This window comes from Vicia villosa, linkage group LG3 (assembly GCF_029867415.1).
Source record: "Vicia villosa cultivar HV-30 ecotype Madison, WI linkage group LG3, Vvil1.0, whole genome shotgun sequence".
Taxonomy (NCBI): domain Eukaryota; kingdom Viridiplantae; phylum Streptophyta; class Magnoliopsida; order Fabales; family Fabaceae; genus Vicia; species Vicia villosa.
Genome location: NC_081182.1, coordinates 171,330,774 through 171,349,443, shown reverse-complemented (window position 1 = coordinate 171,349,443; position 18,670 = coordinate 171,330,774). Strand labels below are relative to the sequence as shown.

General features: G+C 35.5%; 1 protein-coding gene across 1 annotated transcript; it reads right to left on the bottom strand.

Annotated features, from left to right (window-relative positions):
- Window positions 1–15,768: 15,768 nt before the first annotated feature.
- LOC131659385 (F-box/kelch-repeat protein At3g23880-like) lies at window positions 15,769–16,905 on the bottom strand. Its single transcript, XM_058928584.1, has one exon. It carries the CDS (start codon window positions 16,903–16,905, stop codon window positions 15,769–15,771), a length of 1,137 nt encoding a protein of 378 aa, XP_058784567.1.
- Between the last annotated feature and the right edge of the window lie 1,765 nt (window positions 16,906–18,670).

The following is an 18,670-nucleotide window of genomic DNA, read 5'->3' as shown; positions in this document are numbered from 1 at the left end:
GATATTTGAGTGAGGAGGAAAACGGGTTTGAAGGGGTTGGATATCAAGAACAAGAGTTTCAAAGGGATGGTCAGAAGCAGTGTTGATTATGGGTGAAGAAGGGGGAGTAAGAACATTGGTAAGGGGAGAAGAATGAGGGGTGAGAACATTGGTGTGTTGGGGTGATTCTGCTGGGGATGTTTCTGGTTGATTTTCTGGTTGAGGGGTAACCGGAACTTCTGTTGGTACAGGTTCTGAAATTAAAACAGAGACAGAGACAGGTTCAGAGATATGTATACCTTTGGATATCTTCTGAGACCCTTCAGAATCATCTTCGAGCCTTTTTCTTTTCTTCTTCTCATAGACAGATTTTACCTTGCCCAGAGCAATTTCTCTCTTTCTGGAAATTTCCTTCAGTTGCTCTTCCTTATTCAGCTCTTCTTGAAACACTTCTTCTACTTGCTGACTCACAACTTCAAGAAATTCTTCTTCTTCAACAATAACTTCCTTTTTCTTTTTAATTTTCTTCCTCTTCTTCTTTTCAACTTCCTTCTCATTCTTTGTTTTCTTAGACTTTCTCTTCTTCTTCTTTTTCTCGGCAGCTTCTTTTTCTATATTTTCAAATAATACATCTTGATTTTCTTCAGCAACAACTTCTTGATTACCTTCAACTTCAGCTTCTTCCAAAACAACATTCTCATCACCTTCTGCAGCAGCTTCTTCTTGAGTTTCCTTCTCCTTGATGACAGAAGGACGATCAAACTTGCGCTTTGTCCTACTTTCTTTGTTGACAACAACTTCTTGAGCAGCTTCTGGAACATCTTCTGAGACTGCAGGCCTGGAGGTAGAGGCTTTCTTACGACTGACTCCAGCATGAGCATCATTGGCACCATCTTCCTAGAGAGTGTTAAGATATTGAACCTTAACTTCTGGCAGGTCACTTCTGAAAAACGTTTCGAGCTCAGCAAGAACAGGACTTCTTCTGCTTCTTGCCCCAGGGAGAGGTTGAGGAACGTTTCTAATAACTTGAATAAGATTCATCTTTCTCAAGGTGTTGGCGTTTAAGAAACTTCATGTAGCAATAACAGGATCCTTTACAATTCCTTGGGCTTCCAAGTCTTCAATAGTCTTGGTATGAACTAGAATATTGCTAATGATTCTTCCAAAAGGAATAATATTTCCTTTCTTCGTTCTGAACGCATTCCTGGAGTCCTTTACAGCATGCCACATGTGATTGAAAATGATGTAAATGATATCAACCTTCTTCTGAGTGCCAATGCAGTACATAATGTATTGTTGCTCTTTGTTGACAAAGTTTGGAGAATGGGTTGCTTTTCTGTGATAGAAGCACCCTAGAAGAATCTTAGTCTAGACTTTGTAAGTGACCTTCATATCTTTGACATCTTTTTTTTCTTCACATCTGTGTAAAGTTCAGTCAGAACAACATCCCAATCCGTTCTTTGATCAGATTCAAAGACACCAACAGGGTTTCTCAAATTGAACATCATTCTCAGAATGTTCTCAGTGGTGACAACCATTCTTCCATGAACAAAAGATATGATTGCTTTAGGAGAAACAACAGCATGAACCCAAAATTCTTTTACCAGTTCTGGATAAACTGGTCCACAAAACTCAGAGAACAATGAAGTCCATCCTTGAAAGAGCATGTTATTCTTGAGACGGAACTCGTGTTCTTCCAGATTGTCGAAATCAACAATTAACTCACAAATCACTTCTAACTCATTCCTTGGAATCGATCAAGTGATTACTGGAACAATCTGTTGTTCTTCTCCTTGTTGACGTTGCTGAGAAGAGGAACCAACGACTTGCGATGAAGAAGCAGCCATTTGAGCACAACTGAGATTACTGAGTTTCTTCTTGGGTTTGTGTTTAGGGTTAGAGAAGAGGGCAAACAAGTTGCAGAAATGCATGCAAGAAGAGAGAGAGAATGAGAGCGAAAAAGATAAACGTTATGATTTGAAATGAATATATAGAGGCGGATTTGAAAAAGAATGCAATAAATTTATGAGAATGAACAGTTAAAGAATCAATTGAAATCAAATGCATTAAATGATGAGTGACGTTAGCTGAGAGAACGTGATATTTGAAATGATTCACACAGTTACCTAGGGCGGCGTCCCATCAGTTTCACGCACGATTTTACCTATCATATGAACACGTGTTCACCATCAGAAAGCACTTGCTGACAGCTGTTTTACATTGAATTTGCTTTTGATGAAAGGTGGAACTTCTCATCTTCTGATTTTGATCAAATATTTTGACTACCATTCTTTAGAAAAGATCTAGTTCTGATAGGATCATCTTTCTTTCCAAGAATGACATCTTCTGAGTGAGCAGATGTGAGCCTAGAAGATCTTCTGACTGTTGGCTCTTCAGAAATTCCGAGATTCTCTAAAGATGCAACAACTTGATCTTTTGATCCTTTGCTTCTGAGATCTTCAGTTTCTGATACTTTGCTTCTTGGTTCTTCAGCTTCTGAGATTGAGATATCTATATCTGCAAAATTCTCAAACTGCTTTGGCTTTTCAAGACCAAGCTTATCATCAAATCTGATATTGATTGATTCTTCTATAACCAATGTTTCAGTATTGTATACTCTTTAGCCTTTAGAGTGTCATACCCTAATTTTTTACCCTAAGATCATATATCATTCATATCCCAATCATTAATGAAGAGCTTCACTTGGAAGTTTTGTTTGTGGTGTTGCACTCACCTCATCAATAAGAGGGACCGTCAAGCCCCAATGATTGTTTATCTTGTATGCATATTATACTAACCCAAATACCAAAAATATTGCTTTGTTTCTTTGTAGGCTTTTGTTTTGTAGGTACCAAGCCAAGACATGTAATAAAGAAGGCATTTTCCACATTTTGGACTGATGAAATCGATTTCCCTCTTGGGTAAATCGATTTCCCTACAGCAATTTTCAACAAAATCACATTTTGGACAGCATGAAATCGATTTCCCTCCTGGGCAAATCGATTTCCCTAGTGTATTTTGCGCCAAATTCTCTTTTGGAACAGAGTGAAATCGATTTCACTCCTGGGGGAAATCGATTTCCTTAAGGCGAAATTCAAAAACAATAGAGAGGGAAGCTTGATTTGATTTTGGCACCTATTTTCTTTGACCATTTTTGTCATTTTACCAATTTTCCACCTCACCAAAATAATTCCCTTCATTAATTCCATTTTAACCTCATTTTACCATTTTTTACCATTTAAATGCCACTTTAATCACCAATTAAACACAAGTTAATTACCTAAGAGAAAATGACCAAATTGCCACTACTCTTGCTCTCATCCTATAAATAGAGGCCACTACTCTCTCATTTCTCAAGCTTTGAGAGCCAAAAAAACCCCTTGCAATTTCTCTCCTCATCCTTACCAAATTCACCAAAGCTCTTTTTCTTTCATAAAGTTTGTGAGTCACATCTTGAACCTCACAAACTTTGAGCTAAACCACCATCCATTTCACTCTTTTTTTTCTTCAATTGTTGAGAGATCAAGATTTGTGTTGGTGATTCTTGAAGTAGATCTAAGTTTTGTTCAAGATTTGGTAATTTTCTTCATCCTTATTCATCCATCATAATGTGATTCTTTTGTGCTTGTGTGTGATGCATCTTTGATGCTATATTGGTCCTATTTGATGGTGATTTGATGGAAAATTCGTGCTCCAATTGATATGTGATCATAAGATGTTTGTATGTTTGCTCAAGTCAAGTTTTATGCTTCCTAATGCTGATTTTTTTTGAAAACTGCACAGAGGAAATCGATTTCCTCCTTAGGGAAATCGATTTCCATTCCGTTTCTGCGCCAGATTTGAAAAACTGCACTATGGAAATCGATTTCCCCCTACATGAAATCGATTTCCTGCTGGCAGAATGTGGTTTTTTGCCTTTTTTATGCTTGTTTTGGCTTCCTTCTTCCTCCACTTCATTAATATCATTGGATCTAGGATGTTGATAGGTTTGAAATGACCTAATCCATAATATTAGATGAATGATATTAATGATAGTGTGAGTTGATTATCTTTTTATGCATTTTATTTTTCTTCCTCTACTTCATTAATATCATTGGATCTAGGATGTTGATAGGATTGAAAGGACCAAATCCATAATATTAGATGAATGATATTAATGATAGTGTGAGTTGATTTTACTTTGTACATTTTATCTTCTTCTTCTCCTTTTTTTCTTTTGATCGATGAAAGTCTTAACACCTTGAGAATTCTTATGGATTCTTGGTAAAGACTAGATCGCTCCCTATTTTCTTTTCGTGCGGTATTGCTTTCGGAGAATGATCTACATATCATTTCTCTCGCATGCATTAGCACATAAATTTTTGACCGGCCTCGTTGTAGGGTGATTTCTACATAAATCACTTGGCGATCTGCTTAACATAGCGCAATATTTCGTGTACCGAATAAAAAAAGATCAAACATGGAAGAGAATTGTATGCGGTTGATTTAAGACTTATGGAAATTTATCGTGTAGTCGCTATGATTTTATCAAGCTTCTGATAAAGTTCCATTGAATTTAAATCCGAGAACATCCTTCACTCACCATCGATCTTTACTACTAACTTTGATAACATACTTGACAAGTTTCAAGATGGTTATCTTTAACATCTAACAACTAACTTTAATTTCCGCAATTTATTATACCGCTCTTTATATTTCTCGCTTTATCGCTTTATTTTATCATTTCATCATATTTACATTCCGCTATTTTTCCTTTGTCCATTTGGACGTTTATATTTCCGCTATTTTCTCTTTGTCCATCTGGACACTGTGTTTATATTTCCGCTATTTTCTCTTTGTCCATTTGGACACTATGTTTATGTTTCCGCCATTTTCTTTTTGTCCACTTGGACCATACTTTACTTTTATGCCAAAACACTAATAAATAACAAAAATATAAAAAACACCTAAGGCTCTCTTTTGGACTATTGGTTACTATGCCTAGCATTTTGGAGATTCGGACTTATGGACTTGGTGCCTCTGGACCCTCATTCCGTTATTACTCTGCTGTTATTCTGTGTGTCTGGTATTGGATTGTTGTCTGTTTGTATGTGCAGGTATTTCCTTGAAAGCCCTTGATGGTTAATTCCAAGGCATTGATATAAGGATTTTACCCGAAAACAGCCGTTACTCTGCCCGATTTTTGTCAGAATTTTAATGTGCTTAATGCAAAGTGGTGCTAAGACAATAAGTTCATCTGGATCCCCAAGTGATAATGTTGGTTTAGTATTGATATTCCAAAGGATGGGAAATCTACCTTGACTCATAATGTCAAGTGTTGGCTTCTTCTTCGGTTAGACCGTTCTTTTCCTTAGCTTTTATTTTACGCAATAGGATAGCCTCTTCATCTCCTCCCACTTCTTAAATTTTCAAAATCTTCTCCCTTTTTCAAAAACCTTCTTATGTTTGCAATCATTTTCAAAACGTTTTCTTTAAAAATATCTTTTGCCCTTAGTGGCTTTTTCTTCAAAAGTTTAGACACTGTTAATTGTCGAAACGAGTGGTTATACCCCACGATTTTGAAATTGATTGATATAATGAGATCTTTTCCGCGTGAGAGAGTTAGTGGCATACTCGTCGATTTTATCCGAGTTGGAGCCCTTCTTTCATTAGCGATGCAAAGAACTCGTTTGTTCTCATGCTCAAGATCAATGGCTGAGTATTTCTCTCCAACGACGATAAAGTGTTTATTCGTTTTAAAAATGTTTTCCCTTTAAAGCGGAACTACATTAGCTCTGACTTCTCCATTGCACCAAGGAGGTATGTAGGCACAAGGCTTAACGTCTTGCCGAGCTTATTTTAAAAATAAAACAAACCCTTTTTTAGCACACACAACACAGATTTTCAAAAAGGTTCCTGTGGAGTACCACAGATATGAGGGGTGCTTTAAACCTTCCCCTCATATAATCAACACCCGAACCTGAGTTCTCTTTCTTGTTTTAAAAACAAAACTTTGGGTTTTTCGTTCTTTTCCCTTTTCCTTTGAAAAAATAAAGCGCGGTGGCGATTTCAAATGAAATATTGATTCGAGTCAATCCCATGGCTTCGATATCAGATTTTCCCCGCTACATAGAGCGTTCAAAATATCCAAGAAGGAAACACTTATGTTCCTTAGAATCAAACTTACGAAGATGATCTTTAGTATTCAGAATGAAACAAACACATCCAAAAGGATGAAAATATGAAATGTTGGGCTTTCTGTTCTTCCACAATTAATAGGGAGTCTTATTTAGAATAGGTCTTATAGAGATTCTATTCTGAATATAACATGTAGTATTTATTGCTTCTGCCTAGAAATGCTTAGCCATATTGGTTTCATTGATCATGGTTCTGGCCATTTCTTGTAGAGTCCTATTCTTTCGCTCTACAACTCCATTTTGCTGTGGAGTTCTAGGGCAAGAGAAATCATGGGCAATACCATTTTCTTTGAAGAACTCCTCAAAGAATCTGTTCTCAAATTCGCCATCATGATCACTTTTGACCTTTATGATTTTGCACTCCTTCTCAGATTGAATCTGAGTGCAGAATTCAAAGAACACTGAATGAGACTCATCCTTGTGTTTTAAGAACTTTACTCATGTCCAGCGGCTATAATCATCTACGATGACTAATCCACATTTCTTCCCTCTGACAGATGCTGTTTTGACTGGTCCAAACAGATCAATTTCCAGAAGTTCTAGCGGCCTAGAGGAAGAGACAACATTCTTAGATTTGAATGCAGGTTTGGAGAACTTGCCCTTCTGACATGCTTCGCAAAGAGCATCTGATTTGTATTTCAGATTTGGGAGTCCTCTGACCAGATTTAGTTTGTTAATTTGAGAAATCTTTCTCAAACTAGCATGGCCTAATCTTCTGTGCCAAACCCATTGCTCTTCACTAATAGACATAAGGCAAGTCACCTTCTACTTCTCAAGATCAGAAAGATCAATCTTATAAATGTTGTTTTTTATCTTGCTTGTAAATAGGATTGAGCCATCCTTCTGACTTACAGCCTTGCAAGACTTTTGATTGAAGATTATGTCATAACCATTGTCACTTAATTGACTTATGGACAATAAGTTATGCGCTAATCCTTCTACAAGAAGTACATTAGACATGGAAGGAGAGTTACTAGTACTTATGGTTCCAGAGCTAATAATCTTGCCTTTCTGATCTCCTTCAAACTTGACTTCTCCAGCGGGCTTAAGCACCAGGTCTTAGAACATAGACATTTTTCCCGTCATGTGTCGCGAGCACCCAGAGTCCAGGTACCATGACATGTTGTGCTTTGTCTTCTTTGCTGTCAAGGATATCTGCAACAAAAATTATCTTCTCCTTAGGTACCCACAACTTCTTGGGTCCTTTCTTGTTAGTTTTCCTCAAGTTCTGATTGAACTTGGGTTTAACATAATAAACAACAGGAGGTACAGCATGATATTCCTTAGGTTTAGCAGCATGATATTTTCTAGGTTGTGTCACATGCTTCTTAGTGTGTGTAACATGAAAGCTTTTGGCATGTGAAGTTAGCCTAATATCATGTGATTGGACATACTTGAACTGATCATACAATGGTTTGTATGTGATTTTCATATCATCTACAGGTTCAAGTTTGTGTGGGGTATCACCCTCATAGCCAATGCCAACTCTTTTGTTTCCAGAAACACCATATATCATAGAAGCAATATGACTTCTGCCAATACTTCTAGATAAGAACTTTCTAAAGCTCGAGTCATATTCTTTCAGAATATGATTGAGACTAGGAATGGATTTTTCTGAGTCAGAAGAAGATCCAATATCTTTGGATAATTTTAAAACTTTTTCCTTCAGTTCATAATTTTCCACTTCCAGCTTCTTAGTTTCAGAATCAAATAGCTTTTTCAGCTTTTTGTATTTGATACTAAGATGAGCCTTGAGTTCCAGAAGTTCTATTAAACTGGAAACTAACTCTTCTCTAGACAGTTCAGAAAATACCTCTTCAGAATCTGATTCTGATGTAGATTCTGATCCATCATCAATTGTGGCCATCAGTGCAATGTTTGCCTGCTCGCCTTCAGAGTCTGATTCTGATTCTGAATCCGAATCATCCCATGTTGCCATAAGACCTTTCTTCTTATGAAACTTCTTCTTGGGATTCTCCTTCTGAAGTTTTGGACACTCATTCTTGTAGTGACCAGGCTCATTGCATTCATAGCATGTGACCATCTTCTTGTCAGATCTTCTGCTTCCAGAAGATTCTCCTCGTTCAAGCTTCTTTGAACTTTTGAAGTTCTTGAACTTCCTATGCTTGCTCTTCCAGAGTTGGTTTACCCTTCTGGAGATCATGGACAATTCATCTTCTTCTTCTGATTCTGATTCTTCAGAATCTTGTTCTTCTGCCTGAAATGCGTTAGCACATTTTTTATAATTAGATTTTAACGCAATAGGCTTACCTTTCTTCTGTGGTTCATTAGCGTCAAGCTCAATTTCATGACTCCTCAGAGCACTGATCAATTCTTCAAAAGAGACTTCATTCAGATTCTTGGAAATTTTGAAAGCAGTCACCATAGGACCCCATCTTCTTGGCAAGCATCTGATGATCTTCTTGACATGATCAGCCTTGGTGTATCCCTTGTCAAGAACTCTTAATCCAGCAGTTAGCATTTGAAATCTTAAGAACATTTTCTCAATGTTTTCATCATCCTCCATCTTGAAGGCTTCATATTTCTGGATCAAGGCAAGAGCTTTGGTCTCCTTGACTTGGGCATTTCCTTCATGAGTCATTTTCAATGATTCATATATATCATAGGCAGTTTCCCTGTTAGATATCTTCTCATATTCAGCATGAGAGGTAAAATTCAGCAAAACAGTCCTACACTTGTGATGATTTTTGAATTGCTTCTTTTGATCATCACTCATCTCTTGTCTTGAGAGCTTTACACCACTATCTTTCACTGGATGTTTGTAACCATCCACCAGAAGATCCCATAAGTCACCATCTAAACAAAGAAAGTAACTTTCGAGTTTATCTTTCCAATATTCAAAGTTTTCACCATCGAATACTGGTGGTCTAGTGTAGCCATTGTTACCATTTCCATTGTATTGCTCAGCAGAGCCACATGTAGATGTAGATGTTGGAGTTTCAACCATCTTGACTTAGCGTTTTTCTCTTCCTGAATCTTTTCTAAACACGGTTAAGTGCTTGCACCTTAGAACCGGCGCTCTGATGCCAAATGAAGGATAGAAAAACACTTAGAAAGGGGGGGTTTGAATAAGTGTACTTTAAAAACTCTTAAGATAAAAACAATTGCACAATGATTTTTATCCTGGTTCGTTGTTAACGAAACTACTCCAGTCCACCCCCTTAGAGTGATTTACCTCACCTGAGGATTTAATCCACTAATCAATCTTGATTACAATGGTTTTCCACTTAGATACCCTCTAAGTCTTCTAGAGTATTCTGATCACAACCTGATCACTCTAAGAACATAATGCTTAGATACCCTCTAAGACTTTCTAGAGAATCCGATCACAACTTGATCTCCTCTAGTTCTTTACAAATGAATGTAAACAAATTCTTACAAGAGTTATACAATGCTTCTTAAAAAGCTATAATCACAACTGTGATATTTCTCTTAAAGTTTAAGCTTAATCTCACTAAGATATTACAACAGTAATGAAGTGAGGTTGAAGATGAAGTTTGAGAGCTTTTGAATTTGACAGCGTTTCTGTAAGTTTGCGCAAAGTGTTGTCTTCAGCTTCTCATCAGAACTTCTATATATAGGAGTTTGAGAAGATGACCGTTGGGAGCATTTAATGCGTTGCGTGATCCGTACAGCATTGCATTTAATGTTTCAATCTTTTGTCAACTACCTCGAGCCTTGCTTTTCCTACTTTAACTGACTTTGCCTTTAATAGCTTCTAACGTTCCTTTTGTCAGTCAGTGTAGCCTGCCATCTTGTACTTGCTTCTGATCTGATCTTTGTAGATACAACGTTTGAATATATCAAAGTCATAACAGCTTGGTGCAGAGCATCTTCTTGTCTTCTGACCTTGAAGTGCTTCTAGCGTGATACCATGAGAACTTCAGTGCTTCTGCTTCTGATCTCAAGTTCTTCTGATGCTTCAATAGACCATGTTCTGATTCTGCTTGACCATCTTCTAATGTCTTGCCAGAGCATGTTCTGATGTTGCATACTGAACCTTCTGAGTCAATGCTTCTTGCGCTGATTTCGTGCATACTCTTTATATATTTCCTGAAATGGAAATTGCATAGGATTAGAGTTCCACGTTGTCTCAAGCAAAATTCATATACATTGTTATCATCAAAACTAAGAATATTGATCAGAACAATTCTTGTTCTAACAGCGTGTCATCTAAAGCTACATCTTTACAAAATTCAAGTACTTGCTTTAATAAGCTTTCTCTTTGGCATAATAGACTAGGTCATACAAATGTTGTTTCTCTTAAATGTGAATTGAAATTGTATAACATTTCCATTCCTAATAAAGAATGTATTGATTTTTGCAATTCTTGTAGCATTGGTAAGTCACATAGACTACATGCTCCTCTTTCTCAAACTTCTTACACCACTCCTTTTGAGTTAGTACATGTTGATCTGTGGGGACCATCCCCCAATCTATCTAGTCAAGGCTACTCATATTATTTAGCTATAGTTGACACATTCACTAAATTTACCTGGCTGTACTTCCTAAAACATAAATCTGATGCCTTAGGTATCTTTAAACAGTTTTTTGTATATGTTCAAACACAGGTCCAAACTACTCTTAAAGCTGTCCAGTCTGATTTTGGAGGTGAATTTAGGCCATTCACTAAATATCTGAATGACTTAGGCATAGTGCACAAACTCACATGTCCTCACACATCTCATCAGAATGGGACTGTGGAGAGAAAACACAGAAGCATTGTATAAATGGGTCTTACCTTATTGTCTCATGCTCATATGCCTATGGAATATTGGGATCACAGTTTCTCCTCAGCTGTTTATTTGCTAAACAGACTTCCTACTTCCAATTTTCCTCAGTTCAACTCACCTTATCAGGCCTTTTTCAATCAAATGCCTGACTATCAAAGTATTAGAACTTTTGGGTGCTCTTGTTTCCCCCACCTTAGACCCTATAACAAAAATAAACTTCAACTTAGAAGTTCTGAGTGCACATACTTAGGCATATCACCCCACCATAAAGGTCACAAGTGCTTAAGTAGTGATGGCAAAATCTACATATCCAAAGATGTAGTGTTCAATGAAAATAGATTCCATTTTTCTAAGATTGTAGGAAAACCTGGAAAAACTGATGTGATGAACAAAGTAGAATCCTCCTCTTTACCCAAAATATTACAATTACAAGTGCCTGCAGGACAAAGACCTAACCAGTTACACCAACAAACAACTTTTATTGAAAATAACCAAGATGTACCCTCCAGTCTAAAATCTGATAGTCAACAGGGTCAAGTCACTATCAACCACCACACAACACTTGTCATTAACCAACAGGTATGGTTTGAGCCTGAGCATCAAGAGTTGGAATTTACCAAATGTACCCTCTCACTCCACTTCAAGTCCCTCACAAAATGGTACTATAACACTTAGTACCACAGGACAAGAGCCTGTTTCTGAACCAGTAATCAGTACTATAGAGGTTACTACATCAGAAAACTCACTTTCTCCTTCTATTCACAACACTACCCCTACAACCACATTAGTGACAAATGTACATCCTATGGTCACTAGAGGTAAAACAGGAAAGTTAAAACCTAAGGTTTTTCTAGCCCACACTGAACCTACCAAAGTCAAGCAAGCACTAGCTCAACCACACTGGTTTGAAGCCATGAAACAGGAATATAATACCCTTTTATCCAACAATACATGGTTCCTTACTTATCTTCCATCTCACAGAAAGGCTATAGGCTGCAAGTGGGTATTTAGAATCAAAGAAAAATCTGATGGATCATTCAATAAATATAAAGCTAGATTGATTGCCAAGGGGTTCAACCAACAGTATGGCTTTGACTGCCACGAGACATTTTCCCCTGTAGTCAAACCAGCTACCATTAAAGTTCTTTTAACCTTAGCCCTGACTTACAAATGGGAAGTTCAACAAATAGACATCAACAATGCTTTCTTGAATGGAAGTCTTGTAGAAGAAGTCTACATGATACAACCTCCTGGCTTTGAGAGTGATAACAAATCTCTAGTGTGTAAGCTGAATAGGGCAGTATATGGGTTGAAACAGGCACCCAGGTCATGGTATGAAAAGCTTCACAAGACACTGTTTCATTTTGCCTTCAAAGCTAGTAGGTGTTATCATTCCTTGTTAATTTATAATCATCAAGGCATCACATTATATGCTTTAGTATTTATGGATTACATTCTGATTACAGGTTCAACTTCAATGTTAATTCAGAAGTTAATTTCCAAGTTACATGATCAATTTGCTCTCAAGAAACTTGGGACACCTGATTACTTTCTTGGTGTTGAAGTTAAATATCAGCAAGATGGCTCTGTTATTCTCACACAAACAAAACATATTAGGGATCTTCTAAGCAAAGTTCACATGGACACATCTAATAGAGTTGCAGCTCTCATGTTCAATCACTGTAAGCTTAGTAAGTATGGGATAGATACTATGCAAGATCCTCTATTATACAGGTCAGTTGTGGGTGCATTACAATATATTACACTAACCAGACCTTATATAGCCTTTGTGTAAACAAGGCCTGCCAATTTATGGCCAATCCACTAGATAGTCATTGGTTTGCAATTAAAAGAATTCTTAGGTATCTCAGTGGTACTGCCACCCATGGGCTGAAGTTAGCACCTCCTGATCCAGCTCAAGCTCTATCTATTAGAGCTTATAGTGACTCAAATAGAGCCAATGATCCAGATGACAGGAGGTCTACTTCAGGTACCTGCATTTTCATAGGTCCAAATTTGATCTCTTGGAGTTCAAAGAAACAAACCCTCGTGGCCAGGTCAAGTGCAGAGGCTGAATACAGGGCCTTAGCACATACTACTACTAAACTTCTATGGCTGTAGTCTCTTCTAGCTGAGCTCAGAGTCAAGTGCCTTTCTCCTGTGTTACTATGTGACAATCTTAGTGCTGTGCTCTTATCTCACAACCCAATTCTCCATGCAAGAACCAAACATATAGAGCTGGATCTGCATTTTGTCAAGGAAAGGGTAATGGCTAACAAACTCAAAATTCAACATGTCCTTGCTTGTGCTCAACTTGCTGATATTATGACCAAACCACTTCCAAGTGCAGCTTTTCAAGACTTAAGGAGCAAACTCAAAGTTGTTCTTCTGCCACAACAGTGAGCTTGAGGGGGAGTATTAGTGTATCACATTAGATTGGGCTTAACGACAATTGGGCCTTAGTTGTGTAATGGGCTTAGGCCTCTTCTCTTACTATTCTATATCAAGTGTAATAGGGTAGTATACAGATAAGTTTGTTATTGTTGTATAGTCAACCCTTGTAACAGAAAATGAATCTTTACTATTGAATGAATGAATAATGAAAATGTGCAGAGCACAATTCTACTTCAATACTTGCCATTGAAGTAGCTAAAAATAAAGGATACAACAAGATTCATATAACAAATCATTCTATTCTACATTTTAGTCAAATTCAAACTGCTTAGTAAAAGAAATAGTTAAATTCAAACTGTATTCTCGACAGTTATAAGCAGATTTATATACTTGAAACATGGGAATTATGATAGCTTGTAGTATTGTCTTCTATATACGTACAATATACTAAACATCATTTTCCAAATAGAGACTGTTGTTCATACTTTGTAGTTTTTACCATGGTTTTAAATTGCGGCTACAGTTGTAGTTGCGGTTGCGGCCACTGCGATTGCAGCTATTGTGATGGTTGCGATGCGGATTGCAGATGCGACCACTGCGGCTGCGGCTGTTGCGATGCGGATTGCGGTTGTTGCGGCGTGAATTTATTTTTTTAACAAAAAATAATATAATTTATTATTTATTTTATGTTTCACAATATATTCCATTTTCTCTCTAAAATTTTCAAATATCTCTATAACAATTCGCCATCACTTCAAATCTTTTGAATATTTTTAAAACAAACCTTAAATTTATAATATAAATAAGAAGGAAGGTAGACCTAAGTAATTTTTTCAAACAATGCACAAACTATTGCATGCTGATGCGGTCGTTGCAGTGTTATGATACGGTCGTTGCAGCGTTAAACAACGGATTGTATACAACTACGACATGCAGTCCATAATTTAAAGCCATGGTTTAGACAACAGATTGTATACAACTACGACATGTAAAAGTCACTAAAGTAATTAATTATGTAAGTCAGAGTTGCAATGAATATAGAAATAATAATGTTAAACACTATTAAAAGTTTACAGTTATAACTCTTGGCTTCCAACAAATCTGTAACACCCAATCAATATATTCGGTATTAAAAGTTTACTGTCCTAACATTTTTTATATTATGTAAATCTAATCTTTTACTAATATTAGTATTAGTGTATATATAAAAATAAATTAGTTTTTACTTGTTAGTGTGTAAATTCAGGTAAAGTATTAGTTTTTACTTGTGAATCGTTATCGATGAAAACTAGTAATTATTGTATTAAGCATAATTCGACAAGTCATTGACCCTAGCAACGTGAGATAAAGTATATTTGTAAAATGAGGAAATTTTCTAGACAAGTCTAATGCGAATCTGACAGAGTCATGACATGATTTTGAATAACATGAAAATGGTGTGAATTTGGCTTTGAAAATGGCATGACATGCTACTGAAACCAGACATTGGGGACTTGGTTTGAAAGAGATCATGTACCCTGGTTCATAGGAGTGTGAAATTATCATCTTGTCAACATTGCATGTCTGCAATCTTAATTTTATCCATAAGTGAGGTAAACTGAAGAAGGGTGGAAAGATGAGAAAGAAAGAAAACATGAGTATACAGTAGGACTTCATTAGAAAAGAAAAGCTAAAATTTTTACCTATAAAATGGCTTATCAATCTTTAAAATCTGTTCATTTTCCAAAAAAGACAGGAATGAATTACAAGTGAAATAAAATATGTCATCTTCCCTCTCTCATTCAGCAGTTAGTAGATTACATGAAAAATATGCATTAAACCGAACTCTATAGTTGAGAAAAATCAGACTAAGTCAATAAAATAATGAAAGGCCACACACATGATTTTATAGTATCATAATCATTGATTTGAATATACGCAAGGTTTAAGTGCAAAAAAAAAAAACAGTGGAACAAAAAAGAAAACGAACTAATTTAATGGCAATGACACCACTATCACTGCCTATCCGATTAAATTTGCTTCAAACAAACCAGTAACACCAATCAATATATTAAGAAGTTCTTAATTATAAAGGAATAAAAGTTCCTAGAATACTGGAACATTTTTTAGATGTACAAACCTCACATGTACACATATAGATATATGACAAACTGTGTTTATTTTTAAAATGGACAGAAAATGTTTATCACTGTCTTACCCTCTGCATTGAGAAAATTCTTTTTAATCAAATCACTGTCAGATTCAAAACCAAAATACATTTTCTGAGGTCGTTTGACCAGCACACTAAATATGAGACTATAACAATACAAGTTAAGAACTAGGAAACAAGTTGCTTGATTGTGAATTATATAACATAATCCATGTACATAATAAAACACACTAATTCATGAAATCACACAACAAAATTAGAAAAATATAAATTAACTCATAGTTTATGGTTTAAAATCTAGAGTGACATCCTAGCATTAAAAACAAGGTGATATCAAACTCTCAACACAAACTTCTAAAGTGTGTTGAAACATAGCAGCATTTTTAAAAGAACCTTTCTTAAAACTACCATTCTTGGAATTGTACAGGATCAACTTCTTTTTCTCAAAATAAATAAACTCCAGCAGCACATTATCGTCTTCAAATAAATATAATACCTTTGTCAAAGTAGAAGGCTTGGTTGAATCTTGCAAGTAAGAAAGGTCGAACAATTTAATCCAAGACTCTTTAATTCCATATTCCCTCATGAACCAAACATCGTCGTCATGAATTAAGCACAAGCAATCCCTCAACACACCCAATGTCAAGTCAAACACATCTATCTCTCCAAGATCCGGAAGAAAAACCTTTTGGTAAGACTCCTTTTCCAAATCAAAAGAAACAATAAAGGGTGGATCACTATGACGCCCTTTAAGAAAAACTAACCAATTAATTGTGCCACTTACATATTTTCCAGATGGCTCAGTGAAAACAGTATCAGAAGGGAACATCCGAGTGTTTTTCCAAGAATTAGTACCCAACGTATGAACTTTTACATTAGTTGTGTATTCAGGAATACCTTTGGCAGTGAAATTGTAAACAACAATCACTTTGTAATTATGAGAAACATGATCATAGCCGAATCCACATGTCATATTAAGCTGACTATCCACTCGTGGGTTATCAAAAGGGGACAATTCCTTGAATTTTCTAATGGAAGGATTACACAATACAATTAAAGGTTTATAATAGTTGGCAAGACAAAGGATTCCGTCACAAGAGCCAACAATGTCATGTATTTTGTGTTTAAAAACATCTTTGGATGAGAACTCGTGTTGAGTGATGTTAGTGGCCATGTCTGCGAAAATGGATTGAATCGAGAAAGACTTCAGAATATAATGGGACGAAGGAGTATGGTAGCTTACACATTGGAGGAAGGTGCGTGTGGTTGACTTAAGGTGCTTTCTGGTGAATTTATTATCAAATATTAGAGAATTCCATAATTTGCAGACACATCGGAATTGGAGAAGGTGCTTCACAGGTAGCCTAGAGAGTACTTCTGGAATTAGATCAGATGGAAGAGTGGGTAGTGAATCTGAGATGTTACGGTTTGGTCTCTGAATAGGATTTGCCATATCTGAACGTGTATGTAGATAATGGAATGATCCCTAACGATGGTAATATATACAGTATGCCGTTATTTGAAATTCGGTATCCGTAAAAGAGAGAGTACGGGAAACCTATTACGTGTAACATATGTTAGACCTAAATGATTGTTAGATTACTTTTCTATTCAAAGTGGATTTTTCAAGAAAATTCAAATTACAAGGTATAATTTTTTATTTTTTTTTAATTTAACTCAACCGATTTATTTAAAAATATGTGAGTAATATTTTTATATTATAATTAATATACTTGTCTTTTATTTTAAATTCATCTATAAACTTGAAAACTTATTTCGTGTTAAATTTTTAAACATAAATTATTTTATGAATAGTCAAATTTATTATTATAAATAATAATAATAATAGTAGTAATAATAATAATAATAATAATAATAATAATAATAATAATAATAATAATAATAAAATAATAATAATAGAGTTTAATGAATATACACTGACGGTGTCAAATAGTTTTACAATGTTATCCAATAAGAAATCAACACTCTGTCATTTCATTAAAAAAATTTAAAAATAAAAACGTGATGGCATAGAATTCATGATTGTTATTGGTTGACAATATTGTTAGCTGAAGATTTCGTTTTGCAAACATGGTCCTTCGAAGGATAAAAACTCGAAGGAAGGATGGTTACTGATGACCATCTTTGAAGATAAAAATGGCTCCTGATGGTCATGCTTCGAGAATGAAGATTTCTAAGTTATAACGAAGATAGTGAATGCTGAAGCTAGTAGGAGTATATGTCTTCGAAGACTTAGACAAATTTCGTGAAATATGTTAAGTATTGACACTTAGCGTGCTTTTGTAGTGTTTTAATGTTAAATACACTGCCACGCGTCGAAGAAGGACTTAGGCGGGAGGATTTGAAATTCGAAGACGGTTTCGTATCTGTCTAAAGACAGATGGCGTTCCTGAGGTTCTTATGAGAAACGTGGCATTAGATTAGCGTAGGACCGTTAACGTCGAAACTAGTATAAATAAGGGTCTTAATATTAGGATTCCGTGTGTTCATTTTGTACAAATCACTCACATATTACTCAAGTATCAAGTGTTAAAGAGAAAGAGTTCGCTGAGAAATGTACGTATGACACCACCATTTTAATACATGTGTATTTTCCCTTTATTTTCAAGTATCTTTCAATATTATTGCATTTCGTTTACTTCTTGCCATTTACGTTTTTGTACTCATTATTTTCATGTCATTTATCTTTGAAGTATTTAACATTTCTTCACTTTAAGATTTTTGCACTTTTACAGTTTCGTCTCATATTTTATCTTGACTTACCTTTCGCTGAAGTTATACTCACGTGTATAACGAAGTGATTGCTAATTTTGTTTGTTTCGTTCGAAGTAATTCTTATTGACAAGATGAATCATAGATATGGTTCGAATGACCATCAATAACAATCTTTTTGACTATGTCCTAGGATCAATCTAGTCGATCCTGCGAGTAACCAAATCATATTTATTATAGTTTGGAAGACTAGCGGTTGTTTACCGGAAATCACCGTAAACAAATATAAAATTAATTTACAAATTCGTGCATCACCTATTTTTTTATAATAATATAATCAAATATATATTAAATTCTTTTAAAATGTTTTATTAAAAAGTTTAAGTTTAAATAACACTAATACTTTTAAAAGTGAAACTAATTTTGTTTTTTTGTTTTTTTAATCAAGTTGTATTAATATAGAAGAAAGTATTAGAAACTCTGTT